Source organism: Rhincodon typus, chromosome 30 (genome assembly GCF_021869965.1).
Source record: "Rhincodon typus isolate 14 chromosome 30, sRhiTyp1.1, whole genome shotgun sequence".
NCBI lineage: Eukaryota > Metazoa > Chordata > Chondrichthyes > Orectolobiformes > Rhincodontidae > Rhincodon > Rhincodon typus.
The window spans coordinates 30,110,035-30,133,252 of NC_063361.1; the positions used below are offsets into that span (position 1 = coordinate 30,110,035).

Consider the following 23,218-nt stretch of genomic DNA (forward strand, 5'->3'; position numbering starts at 1 on the left):
GCCTCCATGCTTGCTTCTTTAACCGTGAACCTAACCCTCCCTTTACTGACCCCTTCTCCCACTTCCAACACACCCCCTCCTCCTGGACACCACCCCAAGGCCTCCTACCCTCCCTCGACCTCTTCATCTCCAACTGCCGTCGAGACATCAATCGCCTCAACCTCTCCACCCCTCTCACCCACTCCAACCTCCCCCGCAGAACGTGCAGCCCTCCGCTCCAATCCCAACCTCACCATAAAACCCGCGGACAAGGGAGGCGCAGTTGTAGTATGGCACACTGACCTCTACATCGCCGAGGCCAGACGCCAACTCTCCGACACCACCTCCTACCGCCCCCTTGATCATGACCCCACTCCTGAGCACCAAACCATCATCTCCCAAACCATCCACAACCTCATCACCTCAGGTGACCTCCCACCCACGGCCTCCAACCTCATCGTTCCCCAACCTCGCACTGCCCGCTTCTGTCTCCTTCCCAAAATCCACAAACCTGAATGCCCTGGTCGACCCATTGTCTCCGCCTGCTCCTGCCCCACCGAACTGATCTCCAACTATCTAGACTCCATTTTCTCCCCCTTGGTCCAGGAACTCCCTACCTATGTCCGTGACACCACCCACGCCCTCCACCTCCTCCAGAACTTCCAATTCCCCGGTCCCCAACACCTCATCTTTACTGTGGACGTCCAGTCCCTCTACACCTGCATTCCCCATGCAGATGGCCTTAAGGCCCTCCACTTCTTCCTGTCCCGCAGGCCCGACCAGTCCCCCTCGACTGATACCCTCATCCGCTTAGCCGAACTCGTCCTCGCACTCAACAACTTCTCTTTCAATTCCTCCCACCTCCTACAGACAAAGGGGGTAGCCATGGGTACCCGCATGGGCCCAAGCTACGCCTGCCTCTTTGTAGGTTACGTGGAACAATCCCTCTTCCATACCTACACCGACCCTAAACCCCACCTTTTCCTCCGTTACATTGATGACTGTATCGGCGCCGCCTCGTGCTCCCACGAGGAGCTCGAACAGTTCATACACTTCACTAACACCTTCCACCCCAACCTTAAGTTTACCTGGACCATCTCTAACACCTCTCTCCCCTTCCTGGACCCCTCTGTCTCCATATTGGGCAACCACCTAGAAACCGATATTCATTTCAAGCCCACCGACTCCCACAGCTACCTAGAATACTCCTCCTCCCACCCACCTTCCTGCAAAAATGCTATCCCCTATTCCCAATTCCTTCGCCTCCGCCGCATCTGCTCCCAGGATGAGGCATTCCACTCCCATACATCTCAGTTGTCCCCGTTTTTCAAGGACCGTAACTTCCCCCCCCTCGGTGGTCGAGAACGCCCTCAACCGTGTCTCCCACATCTCCCGCACCTCATCCCTCACACCCCGTCCACGCAGTAAGAACCAAAAAAGAATCCCCCTCGTCCTCACGTACCACCCCACCAACCTCCGGATCCAACGCATCATTCTCCGACACTTCCGCCATCTGCAATCCAACCCCACCACCAAAGACATCTTTCCCTCCCCACCCTTATCTGCTTTCCGGAGGGACCACTCTCTCCGTGACTCCCTTGTCCGCTCCACACTCCCCTCCAGCTCCACCACACCCGGCACTTTTCCCTGCAACCGCAGGAAGTGCTACACCTGCCCCCATACCTCCTCCCTCACCCCCATCCCAGGCCCCAAGAAGACTTTCCACATCAAGCAGATGTTCACCTGCACATCTGCCAATGTGGTATACTGCATCCGCTGTACCCGGTGTGGCTTCCTCTACATCGGGGACCGCTTTGCAGAACACCTACGCTCGGTTCGCAATAAACAACTGCACCTCCCAGTCTCGAACCATTTCAACTCCCCCTCCCATTCCTCAGACGACATGTCCATCCTGGGCCTCCTGCAGTGCCACAACGATGCCACCCGAAGGTTGCAGGAACAGCAACTCATATTCCGCTTGGGAACCCTGCAGCCCAATGGTATCAATGTGGATTTCACAAGTTTCAAAATCTCCCCTCCCCCTACCGCATCCCAAAACCAGTCCAGCTCGTCCCTGCCTCCCTAACCTGTTCTTCCTCCCACCTATCCCCTCCTCCCACCTCAAGCCGCACCTCCATCTCCTACCGACCAACCTCATCCCGCCCCCTTGACCTGTCCGTCCTCCCTGGACTGACCTATCCCCTTCCTAACTCCCTACCTACACTCACCTTTACCGGCCCCATCCCTGCCTCTTCGACCTGTTTGTTTCCTCTCCACCTATCCTCTCCTCTATCCCTCTTCTATCCGCCTCCCACTCTCTCCCTATTTATTTCAGAACCGCCTTCCCCTCCCCCTTTTCTGATGAAGGGTCTAGGCCCGAAACGTCAACCTCTCTGCTCCCATGATGCTGCTTGGCCTGCTGTGTTCATCCAGCCCTGCACCTTGTTGTCTCGGATTCTCCAGTATCTGCAGTTCCTACTGTCAGTGATGGAAGGATGTTTTTCTAACTGGAGATCTGTACCCAATGTTGGTAACCTTGTTGTCTGGAGGAGAATGCAGTAAGTTTGCCGAGAGACAAAGTCTGTGGGAGCTGCGGGTGGTGAGGAGGATTGCCAGAGGATGCATCGGGATATAGGAGAATAAGCTTGAGTCTTGAGTGAAGAAATGGCAGATGGAGTTTAATTTGGACAAATGTGAGGTGATGCATTTTGGAAGACCTAATGCAGGAGGCAAGTATATAGTAAATGGCAGAACCCTTTAGGAGCATTAACATAGAGGGGTCTAGGTGTACAGGTTCACAGTTCCTGAACGTGCCAACACAAGTGAAATTAGTGGTTAAGAAGGCGTTTGGCATGCTTACCACCTTCAGTTGGGGCATAGAGTATAAAAATTGGCTAGTCATTTTGCAGCTGTATAGAGCTTTAGTTCGACCATTTTTGGAATACTGTATACAATTCTGGTTACCACATAAAACAAAAGGATGTGGAGGCTTTAGAGAGGGTACAGAAATTGTTTATTGGGATGTTGCCCAGCTTGGAGGGTATTCGCTATGAGGACAGATTGGACAAGCTTGGTTTATTTTCACTTGAACATCAGAGCAAGGGGTGACCTGATAGAAGTTTGCAAAATTATGCAAGGCATGGATAGAATGGATAGCTGAAGTCTTTTTCTCAGTAGTAGTGTCAATTATTAGGGGGATATTATTTAAGGTAAAATAGTGTAAATATAAATGAAATGTGTGAGGCATTGTTTTTTATGCAGAGGGTGTTAAGTGCGTGGGATGTGCTGCCGGAGGAGGTGGTGGAGGCAGATACAATAGACCGGGAATAGAGGGATATGGGCTGTGTAGATGCAGGAAAGTTTTTTTTTCAGGAAGACATGTTGTCAGTGTAGTTTTGGTAGGCTGAAGGGCCTGTTCCTGTTCTTCGTTAATGCAATGGCTGTCTGTGTTAACTCTGTCACAGACCATTTAATTGGATCTGAAGATGGAAAGGGGAAAACATTCTGGAAAAAATACAATCCCATCAGAATAGAAGTTAATGTTTGTTGCTTTAACTTCAGTATTGAATGCAAACTGAGTTGTTTTATGGGACTGAACAGACTTTGGGTAATGGTGATAAAGGAAGAGAAAAAGTAGTCAAACTTTTTTTTTTTTTTTCCCCCCTCACTCCTGAAGGGAGTTCTTATCTTTAACTTTATCCTTTTGGATGCTGATAGACTAGTCATAAGATTCCAACATTTTCCATTTTTAAAACTTGAGTCCAAAGTCCAGACTGCCAGGCATTTATTGTTGGTCTGCCTTTCTGACTGTTGAGCCAATTCCAGTGCCTAAATTGGCAGCAGTGTGCATATCTGTCATTCCATTGGCTGCTTAATCTTTTTATCCCTGAGCATCCTTTGTTGGACATATCTCTTATCATATAAAATACTTTTCAATAGTTGTGCTGACTCATTTCATTCTGTATGTAGAGAGATTATTTACTTGAAATAATATATTTTAGGATATTTTCATTCTTGTCCACGAATGTTGCAGGAATTAATATGTTGGGAGAAGCAAATTCCTAAATTTGGCCTGACTTTTTCTGGTGTGTGCCTTGAAAAAGGATTGTAACAACAGTGACATTGGTGGGTGTGTCAGACCATCAGACGTGTCTGACGGGAGGATTTTGATACTAACTAGTTTGTGTAGGAACTTGCAATGCCTTTTAAAAAGGCAGTATAAATGAGAGGTTGGTAATGTGGTTTGGTCCTTTACTCATGAACTTTTTTCAGTTTTATGGCTATAGTATCATGACTGTAAATCTGTCTAGTGGAAACACAGAAGAATTTTTATGGGAATGCCAGTAAACCCAGTTCCAAGGACCTCTACTCAAAAAATGTTAACCTGTCTTTTCACCTTTGAATGCTGGTGAATCCAGTGTGCATCTCACTTTTTATTTTTCATTTCTATTATTCTGAGCACTTACTTACATCAGGATCAAATTTCTTTCAATTAAAATATTTGAGCACGGTTCCACTGCATTTCGAAAGCAACGTTGAAAACTGCACATTTAGATTTCACAATAACGCATCCTGTATAAGTGTCAAAGTTCCATATTATAAGGAAAAAAAAAATTCTGGTTTTGAAATTATTTTTCTTGATAACACAGGGCCGAGTGGTAGAAAATATTTCCAAAAGATGTGGTGGGTTTTTACGGAAGCTTAGTCTGCGAGGATGTCTTGGAGTGGGTGACAACTCTTTAAGGTAAAAATGTGAATTAAATCTATTTACTAGTGATGGGTGATGAAGTAGTGCTGGCATATGCCTGTGTTTTCCCCAAATGGTGACATAGGGGAAGACTTTGAGTAAGGCTGAAGATGCTGGAAATAAGTAGAATGGGGTTAAGCATCACCCCTATTAGGGATGCATCCCGTGTGTTCTAGCTACGTATTTATTGTGGGGAGTGTGATGCTCCTTCCTTGAGGGTTGGGATACACCTTCAGTGCTAGCCTGATTTATTGTGGGTTGAGGCCTTGCTATTTACTGTGGCTTGAACCCAAGCTTGGCATTGGGTTTTACTGGAATTACAAGGCACATCGTAGTCCTTGAAGTTTCCTACAAAAGGCATCCATTATGCTGTATGTTGGAACATGTTCAGCATACACATAGGCACAGAGACCCGTTTGAGCTGAGCCCATCAACCTGGACTTCAGGAACAGGCATGAGCCTTTCAACTCAAACTTCTTTTCCACTTTTTAGTCATTTTTCTAATCAATCTGTTCACCTCGGGGGCCCATGGAACTTGAAACTGAGCCTCCCAGTGTGGGGGTAGAATCACTACCACTGTGCCACAGAAGTTTTTAATTGGGTATAATTGCTCTGCTTGCTATCCCTTCACATTATTGCAAAACAAAAATCTGTTAGTCTGTGTCCTGAAATGTTAAACTGTTTCAATATTAAACAGTATTTTCTGGATAAATTTGCTAGAACTCTTCCAGCCCTTTTTATGAAGGCAATAAAAAAGATTAAAGGGACAACGTTTTCATCCAGAGGGTGGTGTGTGAATATAATGAGCTGCCAGAGGAAGTGGTGGAGGTTGGTCAGATTACAATATTTAAAAGGCATCTGGATGGCTTTATGAATAGCAAGGGTTTAGAGGGATATGGGCCAAATGCTGGCAAATGGGCAAGTTGAACCACAGGGTCTGTTTCCATGCTGTACATCTTGACCCTATGACTGTACATTTTCTGATTTAGCTCCTGAATGGCATAGCTCTGAATTTAAGTTCATAACTCTCTCTATTCTTGATTTCCCCTATCAAACGAAATAGTTTCTTCACATCACCCTATCAAATACTTCTTAAAATTTGAAATACCTCAGTCAGGTCACTCCTGTGTTTTGACATACTCTAAGAAATACAACTTAAAATTATGTAATGAAAACCGAAAGAACTGTGGATGCTGTAAATCAGGAACAAAAACAAAGTTGTTGGAAAAGCTCAGCAGGTCTTGCAGCATCTGTGGCGGAAAAAAAAGTTAACGTTTCGGGTCCGGTGACCCTTCCTCAGAACCCTCTTTAAGTGAGCCCTTTTTATGAACTCAATTTAAATCTTCCCTAAGAGTATGCTTCCCAATTTCCACACTGGGACGATTCTTGTCGGACTCTATGGGTTCTCCAAGGAAACGTAGTCAAACCAACTCTGAGCAGAGGGAGTGCATGTCTTCTGGCATCTTGTTGATCTGAGGATAGTGAGTGAGCTTTGCAGGGAATGTTGCTTTAGTTGGGAGATAGTGTTATGCACAAACCTTTAATGAAAGACGCCCAGTAACATTATTGGAAATTTGGGACACCAGTTCACTCTTGGTGTTTTACTTCTTGACGCCTTTTTTCTATTTCAGAAAGAAAGCAAAAGCATCCCTCTCTGTAGCACGCAGCATAATCCACTAACCAAGGAAGGTGACACACACAAACTTCTGACTGTCAGAAAGGAGGACGGTCCTCTTTCATTTTTGTTCTGCCTCCTCCCTCCTGCTGAAGGCATCAATATGCTACCATGAGAAAAACCTAATATTTGGCATTTGGCAGCTTTCTAAAATGTTGTTGTTGTTGTGGTAAATTCTTTCAACTGGGACAAAGTTAGACTATTCATTCAAAGACCCAGGTTGTGTTCTGGGGTCCTGAGTTTGAATCCTGCTATGGTAATGGTGGAATTTGAATTCAATAAAAATCTGGCATGAGACTACAAAAACAACCGTGAAACTGTTTGTTTTTGTTTGTCGGAAAAACCCATCTCGTTCACTCATTTTTTTTTTGGAAGCCATACCTGCCATCTTTGCCCAGTATTGCCTACATATGGCTCCCAACCCACAGCAATGTGGCTGACTTTTAACTACCTGATGGGCAATAATGCTGGCTGAGCCAATGACATGCACTTTCCACGAATGAATTTTAAAATAAAACAAATAAAGGGACCTGGAGGCAAATAAATAATATTAACCACCTTGCATAGTGTGACTCTTCAGATTGATGAGACATTATCTCTGTGATTGTGATAGTGTGGTCATTGAAGTTCGACATCTGCAGCTGAATAAGAATGTTCTTCCACGTAAGGTGTTATTTTTCGCTGCGGAAAACACTTTTTTTTTCTTTCTTTCTTTCCCCACAACTGTCATCTATCTTCTGTAGAGCTTTTTAAAAAAATAGCAAACATTCAAACAAAAGATGAAATAAATATTGCCACAAGTGAAACGCGAGTTCAGGCTCAGTGCATTTGTTGGATCTCTTTGCTGCTATGATTATATATCAGCGATAGTAGCTTTGAACATGGATATATTAATGATGGCTCATGATTAATCTAGGAAAGTAATGATTAACTTCAGGGAAAATAAAAACTAACCAGCCGCAACTTATTATGACTGTCAGGCTGTCGTCCCCGTTTTGCTGTGACCACATTTAAAAGTTAACCCTCGAATAATCAGCCTGCTGATAGTGTACAATTTGATTCTTTCTTTAGTGTGAATGATTCTTATAACTTGATTTTGGTTTGTGAGTTGAACGCTACCCTGCAAACTGTTTTTAATTTTGTCGTCTCTGTTTAGCATACCATTTCAATCAATTAGAGATATCCAAGTGAGATCTTTACCCAGGAATTGTTTTCCTCATTGGTACAAATTACTAGTTGAGATAAACAGGGAGAGAATAGAAGTTTAATCATTCGTCATGAAATATTTACATTTTTTATGGGCCAATTTAATGTGCTGTATTTGATATGCTTTATATTTGATACTCCTGTGAAGCACCTAGGGATATTTGTCTAATTATGATGCTTTATAAATTAAATTGTTTTTTGTTGTTTTATTGATGGAGAAGAATATTGACTCAACACCAGTATTTATCTACTTGGTGGAAATATCCTGTTTCTTCTCATTTTTACTAGTATTGTAGTGCACCTCAAGTTTTTGAGTTTTTTATTTGCAATAACTGCTGTCTCTCTCTCTCTCTCTCTTCTCTTGTTATTGCTCTAGGACATTTGCTCAGAACTGCAGGAATATTGAACAGTTAAATCTGAATGGATGCACAAAAATCACAGATGCGTAAGTAAGCTAAATGCAGTCATTTGAGAGCTAGCTGTAGCCTTTGCCCCCTCATCCAGGTTTGTATCAAAAGGAAAACAGGTGTTGTAATGGAAGAGGCTGCCATACCTCTAAGACTAGGAAAAGGGATTAATTGGGAAGTAATAGCTCACTGGATGTAATGATGGATTATGTGTTTATTTAAGAAAAAAATGCTTTGTGCAATTTCTCTTGTGTTGAACAGCCATTTCACACATGAAGTACATGAGGGGAACTGTGCATCTGTGGGACTATGTATTAGTCAATATTCTGAAGGGAAAAAAGGAAGTTCTGAATAAGTACTTCTACTGTTGATAAGAGTGCTTCTCTACTGGTGAATAGTGTACACAGCATTAATTAACTACTTTGGCATATCTTGGTTAAACAGGAATATTGATGCTGGGGATTTGGCTTGAATGAATGTAGAACTACAGTTTCATACAGCTGCAACAGTTTCCTGTCCATTGTATCTTAGACCTCGAGGTAGAGGCCAGTATTCTATTAGCCTTTTCTGTTTTCTTGTCCTCGACAAGAAAAGTGATTTACGTACATGGGCACCAAAGCCCTTTTGCTCCTCTGGAATTCTTAATTTCATACCGTTGGGAAAATATTCACATCGGTCTGTCTTCATTTTGAGTGTGTGATTCCACACTTGTTATGGTTTTGCCCACCCACTTAATCTATCAATGTCTGTTTTGCAAGTTTCTGCTCCCATTTGCACTCTCTACTGAGCTACCTAACTTGCTGTCATCCGTAAACTTGGATATGCAATTTTCTGTTCTTTCATCTCTGCATCCTTCATAACAAAAGCGAAAAGCTGAGGTGTGAGCACGAATTTCTGTGGTTACCACAAGTGACAAGTCACCAATCATTATGTACTCTTTATCACCAGCCTGTCTCCTAATGCTGAAGCAATTTCCAAGCTTGCTGCAAGGGTATTACAAACCTTGCTGTCATTGTTACTTTTTAATCTCTGTCATGAGAAACCTTGCTGTCTGTCTGTCTGTCGTTTCAATGTCCATAGACACTAGGTGTTGAGGCAGAAACTTTCACACTTTTATAAGGAACCTGGATCTGCCCTTAAACAGTGTAACCCCGCATGGCTACAGACCAGATGCTGGTAAGTGGAGTTACAATATAGGAACAAAAACAGAAGTTGCTGGAAAAGCTCAGCAGGTCTGGCAGCATCTGTGAAGAAAAGAAAAGTCAGAGTTAATGTTTCCGGTCCAGTGACCCTTTCTCGGAACAGGACCTGAAACGTTGACTCTGATTTTTTTTTTTCTTCACAGATGCTGCCAGACCTGCTGAACATTTCTAGCGAATTCTGTTTTTGCTCCTGATTTACAGCATCCGCAGTCCTTTCGGTTTTTATTTAGAATAGTAGGGCTAGTTTATTCGGCTCATGCAGACACCATGGACTTGAATAGCCATCTACAGTGCCATGGTCCTCGCTCGCGCTCTCGCTCTCTCTCATCATCTTGCTGACTTCTCTGAAAAAAAAAATCTATTGAATTGGTCAGGCCTGATTTCAGACATCGAAGAAAACTGTCTAGTCAGCTGTAATATCCAGATCAGCTCTGTCCTGAGTGACCAACTCCCACTGCTTTCCCATGACTGAGAGGTCTGTAGCTATCCTGTCTCTCAGGGTGTCTGTCTGTGTCTGTCTCTGTCTCTCCCTCTCCTCAAATAATGGAGACACATTGCAATTTCCCAATCCAATTATACAGTCATTGCTCATATAAAGATGAATTGGTGTGCACACTAGAAATTGCATGATATACTAAAAGACCTAGGTTGATTAATTATAGTTGCTGAAGTTGATTTTGTTCCCTCTGTCATTTTCGATATCCCATCTAACCCAGGTTCTCTACTCTAACTGAACTCTTCAATCCACAGTGCAGGAAATTAAAATGCTAAATGTTCAGTTTATTTTTCCCAGACTTTACTCTCTTTATTCTTTAAATGGGAGCTCTTCACTTATCTCAGCAAGTGAGGTTTTTATGTAAGTAAATCTTGTGGTTAAACAAAACAATGGTTGTTAGAATTTTGCCTGCCTGCTGTTGCCATTCTTATAGAAGCAGAGAATGCTGCAAATTGTCAGTGTGTTAGACAGGAACTGTGGAGAGAACAAAGGAGGGTGGATTCTCATTGAAATAATTGGAGAATAGCTCTCAAATAATGAAATTGTTTGGCAGAATGGAGATTGGATTCTTGATAACTTTTATAGGTTGTGCTTCTTTACAGAACCTGTACTAGTCTAAGTAAATTCTGCTCCAAGCTAAGAAGTCTAGACCTAGCTTCATGCACATCTATCACAAACCTTTCTTTGAAAGCTCTGAGGTGAGTTTCGGTGATTCAGAACTTCAATAACTTATTAATTTGTGTTAGTTAACTTTTAGTATGGTTTGTAAGTACTCTGTTTAATGTTTGATCTGTGAACCTGTTTGCATCTGTGATATACAATGAGTTTTGGTAAATTGTGAATTAACAAACTTGCAGATGTTCCAAAGATTTGGATGCATAATACCGGTTCAGTATTTCAATAATATTTGACCATGATAGGATGCAATGGCTGAAACGTCTTCTAAGAAGGAGCTACTTTCACACAATCCATGCAGCAACAGCACGTTTAAAGCTGGTGGGGCATATAAAATCCAGCAGGTGGTCTTCCTGCTGTTTACCTATCCACCCCGATTGGTCTGAAATTTTCTGGGGCAGGGGGAGGAGAAATGCTGGGCAGTCTACCCATCCACTCTTAAGCTTATGAAGACCGTTAAATGCCTAATTAATGCCACGTAAGGGTCTTATTCCAAAGCTGCCAGTATTTCACTCTGCAAACTCTTCAGTCACTGGACTCCATGTTAGTTTTGCTTTCTTCCTATAGATGCTACCAGACCTGCTGAGTTTCTTCAGCAATTTGTTTTTGCTATGAGAGCTAATTTGGGAAAGCCAAGAGATTTTCTTTTGGGGACTATTGTACTCTGTCATGCCAAAAGATACCTCCCCCCGCCCCCACCAAGTCCTCCTCCTCCTGGCTTCCCAAGTCCCCTGACTTTGAACTTACTTGGGCTTCTCAGCATTGGGACTGCCTTAGTCCCAGTGTTTTCACTGCTGCTGGTGGGACTGTGGAACTGCTGGTTAATATAGTTGTCAGTTCTAGAAGGTGGGATTTGCTCCTGAGACAGGGTGGATGTTTTGTCTTAAAACAGTTGGCACTGTTCCTGATATTAAATAGCAGCAGGATAGCTGTTAGGATCATAGCTGGTCTCCCCACTGACTTTTCAGCAGGGGCAGAGTTACTGCTTTTAAAATGTAGCCTTTATCATGATGTGCCACAAGGCAGAGGATGGAAAAGAAAGAGGCAACATTTCATTAGCTTAGTGATTCCAAATTCAGAGCCAACCTTTTTTGAGAACTAAACACGTGATAATGACCCTGTTTACTCTCCCTTGGATTTTATCACCCTTCCTCCTTCAAAGTTCTGAACCATTAATTGCACAAGTCAGATGAACAACAAGAGATTTGTATGGTCTTGTATCACAATTATTGACTTTAATTTTTTTTTAAAAAGGTGAAAGCCAACTTTCTTCTTTTGAATTTGAACTTGGTTAATAGCTCAGTGTGGCACCAAATTGGAATACCAGAGTGTAGTGACAGACAAAATGGGGATACTGATATGTGAAGATCAATGCTCTCTCGATACGGAGGTCTAAAGTTTGTCAATATCCCTATAAGAAAGTGCTGTCCTCTATGGAGGACAAGAAAATTTAGGGGCATCTAAGGAAACTCTGACAGCCTCTTTGAGCTGGGATACCACAGTAAGACCTCCAATGTAGCAAGACCATTCTGATATCCCTTGTAAATCATATTTGGATCAGTATAGTTCTTTACAATACTAGATAACTCAACTCAATAACAGTGCTTCAACTGAAATTAGTGATACACAATGCCGTTTTATGTCAAGTGGTGTGATTGGATAGTCTAACATTTGCTTTTGGGTCCTTTTTTTGTTTCCACTCCTAAGCAAAGTAACTGGGGCCTATTGCAGATTAGTAACTAACCATCAGCAAAAGTTATTGCTGACGTGAAATAAAGCGCTAATTGGGGAAATGCAGTCTAGTATTAAAAATATGAAGGGAAGTATGCAAATGTATGACTTCTGTTACAGTACAGCACAAGATAGGGTAGTCATCTGGAGTTTTAAAGATGATAATATTTTGAAGAATGGGCAACTGAATGGTAGTTTACTTCCATTATAATCTTACGACTTTTGCATCCAGAAAATACAAAAAATAGTTTTGCAGGATTAATAATCCACAGTTCTAAAACTACACCATTGACTGCATCCTGGGCAGTAGCTACGTTACTAAATTAATAACTAAAGAACTTGAGCTCCCAGTTCCACCAGTCCAGTCGGAGAATTCAGTTTGACGTGACCACTAAGCTTTTAGCTTAACATTTTATCAAAAGAAACACGTTTCACCAAGATCTGATGGGGAAGGACACCCACCATCTTTACCTGGTTTGATCTATATGTAACGCCAGCTCTCAAGTGGCCCAGTCAGCTACTCAGTTGAGTCAAGTCACTACATAGAATAGCAGTTCCTGATCATACAGCTCATCACCAGCTTCATAGCAGTGGGGGACATGCAATAATTCCTAGGCTTGCTGGCAATACCCACATTCTGGGAATGCATCAGAACCTAGGAAATATGTTGCAAATATCTAATGTAATCGGGAGTAGCTTTAGAATTTGTGCCATAAACTGTAAACAACCTTGAAAGTGTCTGAGTGGCAACTAAACTATTTTGAGATTAACCACAGCCTTGAGCTCTTTTAATTGCCTGCATTGATTTTGATTTATTTACAATTAAATAGCAGCTTCTGGTTCCTTCCATAATTGGAAAGTTCCAATTTCTGAATATCATGATGCTCTCTGGAGGTACTTATTCTCTTTAATATCTTTTATATCATTGGGGAATCATTTGTAGTAGTTTAGTGACAAAACTGCGTTGTTGATCTGTGTGGCTCTAAAAGGAAGGTTGATTTTACAGCACTGTGACCACAATAAGAATGATATATTTACATGTCTAGGCCACAAGGGAAATTAAGGTTGCACTACTCTATATTTTATAATGTATTAAGAGATCACTGATGAAATTCCTCAGTGAATTAATGGTAGCATTGTGCGAGAGGGAGGTGTGTGTAAATTGGAGAAAAGAAGTTTTGAAAGCGATTTACTCAGGCAAGTATCTGAAATTTCCCAGGTCCAGTTGACAGTATTAACAATTTATATTCATATAGCATATAATGAAATGTCCCAAGGCACTTCATGGGAGCATTATGAAGCAAAATATGACTGAGCTACATGAGGTATTGGATTAGATGGACCAAAATCATAGTCAAAGAGTTGGCTTTGAAAGAATGTATTAAAGGAAGGAAGTGAGACAGAAGGTGTAGAGAGGGAACTTGAAGTGTGGAGACCAGGCAACTGAAGTCGTTGCCACCAATAAGTAGAACAATTAAGTGTGTTACATACCAGAAGTGTGCTAGAGATGTTGGACCTATAGGTAACAAAAGTTACGAATGAGGGTTTCAGCAACCCATGAGCTGAGACAAGCGTCATGTTAGGGGGGGTGAAAATAGGCCGTTTTAGTGATACCACACCAATATGTGTTTGCAACTTATCTTGGGGTTAAATGTGCCACCAAGTTTGTGAACAGATTGGTTTAGTCTCGGAATGTTGGCAGGGAAAGTGATGGAGTCCTTAGTTAGGGACAGAGATTTCAGTCCGCATTCAAAACCATGTCTTCAGTTATTCTAGTATTCAATTGGAGGAATTTTCTGTTCCTCCACTACTGGATGTACTGAATAAGTGGCTTGATAATTTAGCAACAATCTAGTCAAGAGGCATATGTTGTCATCAGCATTCATATGAAAACTAACATCGTGTTTGTAAATAGATAGCTCTCAAATAATTACAGAAGATAAACATTCTTTGCATCTTCTGTTAATTATCACCCCACTGTTAAATAATCACACAGCACAGTATTGTTATCTGACAAATTATGTCCGAGTTCTGGTAGTGGAAGAAAGAACAAGCAGACACAGAAGTTAGTCAGTTTTTTAAATAATATTACACTGTATTGTGTAAAAATGATGCATTTTGGGGTTGACTTATAAACACTTTGAATTTGAACCTCGTGATTTGTAACTGCTCATCTTGATGTGGTCCAACCTATTAATACACTGCAAACTCATATCCTTCATTTATCTGATTATAAACAATAATGTTTCACTTGCTCTTATTTTTAGCATAAGAAAAGTAATGTTTTTCACACTACTGATGTTACTTTCCGAGCGTTTATTCCGTGATCCTGTGCTTCCAGTCGGAGCTTCACTGAACAAGAGCTCTGATTAGAGAATTGACAGTGCAGTATTATAGTTCTGTCACCAATATGATGTGCCAGTGAACTAAGCATTCTTGCTGCAAGCTCAGAATCAATGGACTTATCCTTTTTCATATTGCTTAAAGTTACAAGTGCAATTTTTTGTCACTGTCACATGTCTACAGTTATTCTTGAAGAGTTTTGTTTGTTTTCAGTGAGGGATGTCCACTTCTAGAACAGCTGAATATATCCTGGTGTGACCAGGTGACGAAGGATGGGATACAGGCACTAGTGAGAGGCTGCGGTGGATTGAAGGCTCTGTTTCTTAAAGGATGTACACAGGTCTGTGTAATGATCCACTGTGTATTGTGTTGTGTGGTTGCTAGAACAACACTGACGTAAAAAGAAAATTGAGTCTGGCTGACAATACTGGATTGGCATCTTAAAATACTAAAGGCTTTTTAGCTTATTTTCTGTGGTCATGTGATTATTATGAGCTATAGCAAAATGATTCAAACAAAGGTTGAAGTGGAGTATTGCAGAAGTATTTCAGCTGTACATATTATCTTGGAATTACAGTACTGCCTATAAGTAGTTTGGTAATCGCGTTACAATTTTTGATTGCACAATTTTCATCCTTTTTAAATACAACTTTACAAAGAAAGCAAAGTTACTCTGGTGCATGAAGTGAGAAGCAATTCCTTGCACAAGGATAGTGAAAATAGAGTGCTTCACTCCACAACCCCTCTTTCCCTCCCAAAAACTGTTGATGTCGGTTTCATTAAAAGCTTCAAAGCTGAACTCGATTAGATTTTTTATTAGGTCAGAGATTTAAACTTTATGGAATTAGGTGGGTAAATGCACTTACAGATACAGATCAGCTGTGGCCTAGTTGAATGATCTAACCTGAAAGACTCAATTTTTTTAATGCCTTAATGGGATGTCGGCATTGTGGGCTAGTGTTTGTTGTCCATCCTTCATTGTCCTTCAGAAGGTGTAGTGAGCTACCGCTTTGAACTGCTGGAGTCCAGTTGGTGTGGGTAGGCCCACAATATCATTATGGTGGGAGTTCCAGGTCTCTGACCCAGTGATACTGAAGGAATGACACTCTTTTCTAATCAGGTTGGTGAGTGGTTTGGAGAGGAATTTGCGGATGGTGTTTTATGCAGCTGTTGCCCTTGCCCTTCTAAATGATAGGGATTGCGTGTTTGGAAGGTGTGGAGGCAGGAGCATTGTTTGTCTGCAGTGTGTACTACTGTTTATCGGTGATGGAGGGAGTAGATGTTTGTGGATGTGGTGCTAATCAAGCAGATTGCTTTGCTTTATGATAAAAGGTGTCAAGCTTCTTCAACGTTGGAGCTGCAGTCATCCAGACAAGTAGAGAGTATTCATCTCACTACTGGCTTGTACCTTGTAGACAGTGTGCACGCTTTATGGAATTGGGAGATGAATTATTCAGTGTATTGCCAGCACCTGATGTGTTGTTATAGCCAAAGTATTTATATGGCTAGTCGAGTTCAACTTTTGTTAAATGGTAATTGTGAGAATGAAGAAGTGGGGGATTCAGTGGTGATGATGCAGTTGGATCTTGGAGATGGTTGTCATCTGACACAAAGTGGCGTGAATGTTACTTGCCAGTTGTCTGCCTGAACCTGGGTATCATCCAGTTCTTGCTGTATTTTGATAAGCAATACTTCACTTTCTGAGGAGTCGAGAGTGGTGCTCAACATTGTGCAATTGTTGGTGAACACCCCTTACTTGGCTTTTATGATGGAGGGAAGGTCTTTGAAGCAGCTTAAGATTGTTGCGCCTAAGACGCTACCCTGACAAACTTCTGCAGAGAAGTTGTTCTCCAGTGAGTTGTCTAATTGTCCGCTACCATTCATGAAAGGATGTGGCAAGACTCTGCTTAGATGCTAGGTTGTGGGATTGCCTGGCCATGTCTCTTGCTGCTTGCTCTGTTTGGCATACAAGTGGTCGTATTTTGTAGCTTCAGCTGGCTGACAACTCACTTTTGGGTTTGCCTGGTGCTGCTCCTGTTTTGCTCTCCTGCAGTAATCATGGCCTGTTCTTGTTTCTTTTCTGGATTGTGGTTTATGACAAATGTATTATTCCACTGCTTCTCTCAAATAGGCTCTAGAAGTGAAAACGTGTTTTCTTTAGAATTTTTCCTGAGGTTACTTTTTTTAATGTTATGAAAGGATTTGCAAGTGTAGATAAGATTTGCCCATTTGTGATAAGGACCAGAAATAGGGGTTGTAGTGAGGTTTATTACTAATAAATCTAACTGCCCTGGGGGCAGTGAAAAGTCAACCACATTGCTGTGGGTCTGGAGTCACATGTAGGCCAGCCCGGGTAAAGAGGTATTTTCCTTCCCTGAAGGACAGTAGTGAACCAGGTGGGCTTGTGTGGCCAGAGTTTCATTCTAAACTTTTTAAAATTGAATTCACACTACCATCTTCCTTGCTAGGAATCAAATCATGTCTCCAAGACATGAACCTGGAACTCTGTATTGCCATTCCAATGGTTTACTGCTGTGCTACCAACTCCCCATCTAATGGATAAGCAAGTTACAGGATGTAGAGTAGAAGTGTTGATGGGATTAGATGAAGATAAATAGCAGGAATTTCTTTTTAACGGAGGATAAGCACCATGTGGATCTGTGGAACTGAACAGTCTGATTCTGTGCTGCCAACGTATTGTAATTTCCAGTAAGAAAAGGTATTGTGGGGCAATATTACTTTGCTATGAAGTTGCAGTTAAAAGTAAAGAAAAACTTAACCTAGATTCAGCATCGGCCTGGTGCCAGTGTTGTAGTAAAGTGTGCCTCCTTTGGTCCACATATCTCTGCTTTAGTTCAGAAGCTGAACGGGTTTATGCTATACACGTGTTCTTGCATAACTGAAAAACACTTTGTTACGAAAATAGTCAGTCAATGGAAACTCTGATTTAATAGAATCACATGTATTATTTGAAGTTTTTAAGACCTTTTCTGTCCCCAATAAACCAAAGTTAACATTGACTAAACATTAGAGTATTAGTGGTACACTAAAGAAGATATTTCTTATTAGTTCCTTGGCACTAGTAATCCAAAGCCATGTTTTACATTATGCTGCAGTCTCTGCAGAATTATAGGCATTTCAGCAAACAGTCCAAAGTTACTCCCAGCTTCCAATGGCTCACTTCTCCCCATTTGCTGGAGTTGTAAGCCAAAGGTAATTTCCCTCTGCCCCTTCTGAGGATTCCCAAAGCAACTTGTAGTCAAAAGACCTCACATTGGTGATTCCTTCTCCTGACCTTGGCGAGGTGAATCTTCCTGTGACCTTAAATTTCCATGGGATCCACTTTTTTGACCAGAGAGTATCAAAGGGATTTGGGGGTATTGCAGGAAAATGGTGTTTATGTAAATCAGTATGATCTAGTGGAAGAGCACACTTTAATTAGTCTAACTTTCTATCTTCCTAGAACAATGCACCTAGAATGCGCATTTTGCCTGGTAACTAACAGGGAGTAGTCCCTTCCTATGCTGAGTGCAGCAGCTGTGACGTTTCCTGCGGTCATTCTCTGCCTGTCACTGTGTTTCTTTGTCTCTTTGCCTTTTTAATCATTTGCCTGAGAATCTAAGTCTACCCAGGCAAAACCAGCCAGTCTCACATCCCTTTTCATCACTGTCTTTCACCCTGAATTTAAAAAGTTTATTTAAAATTTAATTATCTTAAGTGCGTCAGTTGTAACAGCTGTGCGCCAACAATGTCCAGTTACAAAGTGCTGTTGCTAGTTATAATTATAAAGCAATAATTTCAGAATAAAGTTCTGTCATTTGCAGTGCTGTTACCTGTGAAAGTCGTTTTTGGGGAAACTTCAAAATTTGGATTTATGCATGGGATTAGTTTATTATAAGACTAATGATTTGAGGTACTGTGAAGTGTTTACTGTCCAAGCTATATGGGCACTCAGGTTCCTCAAACTCAAAACTACCATAATGCAGTGATTAATGTTACCCTGGTTTTCAAAAATGATGCCACATGGCTGTTATAATGGGGTTTATTTACTGCCTCTGTTCACCTCCTGGGGGTTGGATATAGCAATGACTTAATTAGCAGGTATAGCTAAATTTTTTTGTGATTTGAAATTTATTTAATATACAGATTTTCTTCAACTAAGAATGGTCAAATTGCTAAATTACGATTTTGTTGTACCTGTTTGCTACACACGCAGCTAGAAGATGAAGCTCTGAAATACATTGGTGCTCACTGTCCTGAGCTGGTCACGCTGAACCTCCAAACTTGCTCCGTAAGTACATGTAATGGAGGCTATAAGACAGCGCTCTAAAACATTTCTAAGATAAAATACTAAACATTGTTAAACTTCAGTGTTTTGTAGGAGAACCAAATACTTCTTGCAAAAGTGTATCTGAAAAAATATTGCTGAGAAGCAGTGTTTCACTTTTCCTCAAAAATGTTGCATTGTGTCAATTGTTCTGATTTCTGCACAGCTTGCAGAAAAATTCCAACCTTGGATATTGGCATTTCAAAAAGAATATTCAAACTTATAATATTTTTACGTGTAATTTGGATCTTGTTTAATCTGTTAAAAACCATTAAGTTGTAACCAAGTTTCTGAAGAAGGGTCCCGACCCAAAACTTCAGCTTTCCTGCTCCTCTGATGCCGCCTGGCCTGCTGTGTTTCTCCAGCTCCACACTGTGTTATCTCAGCATCTTGACTATTTTGTAGAATTTCCTTCACCTTTTTTTCTCCATGTCCTATTTCTTTGTTTGAGAGAAAGTTGCTGCCTAATGAGGATGAGGGAGTTCAGTGATGGTACCCTTGGCTCTTTGCCCAAGAGCTATTATGCCAGCCTGCTGGCTTTTCAACTGTGAAAGACATCATTTGGCTGGCATTGACACACTGTACACCATGCAGCAGGAAATCAGTGAGAACTGTTCATGACTCCCTCTTTATTCCCTAATTCCGTTACTGTAAACAGGTCTCACTTTGCAGCTGATGTCATTCTCTGTTCTGCTAATTGTGCTTCTCAGCACAGTCCAGGGATGGAACCTGGACTATTATTAATTAAATCAAGTAGTCTTGATGTGTCCGTACCTAGAAATACATCTTTTCATTCTTCAAAAAAAAGAAGTGCCCTTAGATGTCTGTATCCTTTGTAATATTGCACTTAATTGCAAAATAGTTAAGCCAGTGAACTTTGCAGAACTTGCAATGAACTAATATCTTGGTGAAAGTATTTTTATCCCCTTTTATGTTTTAATAAATGCTATTTAATTAGACCACCTTACCTCTGATTCTTATTTACTCCTTGCCCAATATGTTTAAAAACACTGCCTGCCCCTAATACTGAGCCACCAGCCTTTACTTGGCTATACAATGATTTAATTGAGTGTTGCCAAAAGATTGGAAGTTTGAGCTCCACTCCGATCACTTTCGAGCAGTAAATCGGTTTAGGGTTCTTGTGGCACAGTGGTAGAATTCCTCTTTCCGAGCCAGAAGGCCTGCATGTAAGTCTCATCTGCTCAAGAGGTGTGTAATAACATCACTCAACAGGTTGATTTAAAAAATAATCTTAAGATTTTAGCCTCCTCAACTACGTAATAAGTCAGAGTTTCTTGTACTTGCTCTGTAAGTTCCTTACAGCACTTCCTCATAGATAGAGGAAGCACACAAGTTGAGTCATTTGAGAGCTGTTTCCGTTTCATCTGGAATCTTAAAGCTCTTAAGTTTCTCAATTTTTCTGTGAGGCCCATCTTAATTTTTTTTGAAGTTAATACAAATGTTTAATTGCAGATTATTTGCAGGAAATCCTCCTGCTGGGTGTAATTTGTGTTTTTTGAGCTTGTTATTTTGAAAATGCCATAATGTTATGGTCCTTGATACTGGAAGGCAGATCAGAACTATTACGCATAGAGAAATGTTATTTGACCCAACAAGTCTGCCGGTGTTTCATCTTGACACCCAACGACTTCCCTTTTCTCTCACTGATCCTTTTTTCCTCTGCAGAATTGCATCTTTCCTGCCTTTAAAATCACCAGTGCTTTTAACACTTTGAAATATGAAGCCACTGTTTAACATTTCCTTATCAGCCTGACTTTCTTCATTTTTTTTCTTAAGATGGTCATTTTTTTTTTGCTCTCCCTGTTCCAACAATATGCCGTCTTTCCTGAAAGACAGGATAAGCAGTTGGCCTACTCACCATAAGCTATTGGTGCTGCTGTAGAACCTTTCATCGAAACCAAGCACAAATAGGTATATGTTGCCCCCTACTCCATAGGGAAAGATTGGCAAGTTATCAGGCAGAGAATTCAAGTGGATGCACCAGCAGGAATGTATGTCATCACTGTCTCATCTGTAAGTCATTGCTCTCTTTTTCTGTCATTTCACAGCAAATCACAGATGAGGGACTGATTACAATTTGCAGAGGATGTCATAAACTTCAATCGCTCTGTGTCTCTGGCTGCAGTAACATCACTGATGCTATTTTGAACGCACTGGGACAGAACTGCATTCGACTTAGGTAGGCACAGCTACACGATCAGAAGCAGCTGAGTAATGACATGTTTTAGTGCTACTCCTGATATAATCGTCTAGCATAACTACGTGAAAGTAATATTCTAATTGTTGTTTCACAGTTACATCGACTATAAGAGAAAAACTCCTCTTTTTATGTGCTTTCTCATTAATATTGTGCTTTGCTTTTTGAGTGATTTGGCTTCTATTGACAACATTCAATGGAGCACCTGGGAGTTTGTCAGCAGTCATTAGAGTAAACTGGATCTTGAAAGCTTTGCTGTTTTAGACCTTTGTTTTTTTTTAATTGACAGTGCATAAAATGTTACATTTAAATTGCATAAAATTTCAAAAGAAAGGAACCTTGTAAAAGTTAGAATAAAATCATTAGTTACCAGAAATACATTGTCCACAGTCAAAAAGGAAGGAGTGGGTTGCCATTTTGTTAAGACCTGTTACTTCCCTTGAACCAAATTGACTTGAACTGAAGACCTACCATAGAAAAGAATTTGCATTAAAAAAAATGCTCGGGGTATATCTAAGAGGTTTGTCACTAATGGAGTACTTTTTGAAATAAATCATTCCCCTCTGTTTCCAATTGTACATGTAATGATTTAAAACTCTTGCGTGGATCAAAAAAGACAAATTAGTGAGTTTTTTGTTTTCCCCTTTTTTGACTTTTTTTGTGTTTTGTTTCTCAGGATATTAGAGATTGCTAGATGTTCACAGTTAACAGATGTGGGATTTACGACATTAGCTCGGGTAAGTGTAAGCATGTCCCAAGTGCAGCCTTGTGCATTGAAGCGATGTTTTGTGTGCCTGGAGGATAAATGGTTAGTGTCTGAAAAATATACACTACAATGATGTGCATTAAGTCTTCAGCATCATAGACGCTGTGCACTTTTCTTTTGGGATTTGCTGAAGTGTTTGTTTAAAGAAACTAGCCGATGCTCAGAATGAGTCTGTGACTGACTGTGTGCTTGGTGTTCTGATTTGTATTTGTGACAAAACATCACCTTGTTCAAAGAGAAGTGTAAACCCAAAAATAAGTCAGACTTCTTGGCTTGTGTATGATCTGAATTGCCCTGGAAGACCAGACTTTTCTTACCCTCCCATCAATTTTTAATCTATTGAAGATTTGGCATTTAAACAGAAAATCTGTCTGGACCCAGAAAAGGGCTGTATAAAGATTGTTTATTGGGGAGCAGGGGAATCATTGCTTTTTCCTTTTTGCCTTAATACAACTTGCTTCCGTTTTCAGAATTGCCACGAACTTGAGAAGATGGATCTGGAAGAGTGTGTTCAGGTGATTCAACTTCCAGAGCACTTTTACAAACTCTTGCTTTATAAAATGAATAGTGATTTTTTTTTTCCCTCATGACAGCAGTTTTGCTGCAGACCATCTTCACTTTAGTAATAATACTTTCTAGCATTTGAGCCCAATCTCAGCTGCACAAATTACAGTCTGGTATACTGTCCCAATCTGCATTGACCACACGCAATGACAGGTTTTCTTTTGATGCACTTCATTTTCGTTCTTGTGACTAGGAGAGGCCATTTGCTGAAACTAGTCTTAAATTTGATACTTCTGCTAGGCTGGTGGGGTTTTAGTCAGAGCTGATTTTTAACTGTAGGAAGCTCAGCAATAAATCTGTTAATGCCTCAGAGTCACCATTTTCTTCTTTGGTTCCTAAGAGGAATCTAGCATCAATTTGTTGCTCCCAAGTTGACTCCAATTCAGGACCCCTGGTGCTGTACTTTACTATTGTATTCTCCCTGTCTTTTGCCTCCATTCCAGTTTCTATAGTTGTACTTGGCAAAGCAACTTGTTAAGGGCTTAGATGGGGTGGAACTTGTGTGTTCAGGAAAGTTTCCTCAAGCAGTATATAGAGGGCCCTACTTGAGAAGGGGTAAAACTTGAACCACTCTTGGAAAATAGGGCAGGACAGGTGATTGAGCACTTTGGGACCAATCACCATTGTTCTATTTATTTTAAAATAGTTATGGAGAGGGACAAAACTGGTCCACAGGTTCAAGTTCTAAATTGGGGCAGGGAGGTTGATTGGAGTAGTTTGTTTGCAGGCAAAGTGGAGGCCTTTAAAAGTGTGATAGCTAGAGTTCATGGTCTATGTTTCCTGTGAGGGTGAAGGGCAAGGTTGGCAGGAGTAGGGAGCCCAGGATAACAAGAGGTATTGAGGCTTTGACCAGTAAAAAGGAGGCATGCCTCAGGTACAGGC

General features: G+C 41.1%; 1 protein-coding gene across 3 annotated transcripts in view; it reads left to right on the plus strand.

Annotated features, from left to right (window-relative positions):
• Nucleotides 1–23,218, plus strand: part of LOC109923003 (F-box/LRR-repeat protein 20) — a 123,020-nt gene that overhangs the window by 81,242 nt on the left and 18,560 nt on the right. For all 3 annotated transcript variants that reach the window (XM_048614493.1, XM_048614492.1, XM_048614494.1), the window contains exons 5-12: nucleotides 4,629–4,723; nucleotides 7,984–8,052; nucleotides 10,315–10,410; nucleotides 14,675–14,801; nucleotides 18,678–18,752; nucleotides 20,858–20,988; nucleotides 21,683–21,743; nucleotides 22,243–22,287. In XM_048614493.1, coding sequence (XP_048470450.1) covers nucleotides 4,629–4,723; nucleotides 7,984–8,052; nucleotides 10,315–10,410; nucleotides 14,675–14,801; nucleotides 18,678–18,752; nucleotides 20,858–20,988; nucleotides 21,683–21,743; nucleotides 22,243–22,287 — 699 coding nt within the window. The remainder of the gene's footprint in view (nucleotides 1–4,628; nucleotides 4,724–7,983; nucleotides 8,053–10,314; nucleotides 10,411–14,674; nucleotides 14,802–18,677; nucleotides 18,753–20,857; nucleotides 20,989–21,682; nucleotides 21,744–22,242; nucleotides 22,288–23,218) is intronic.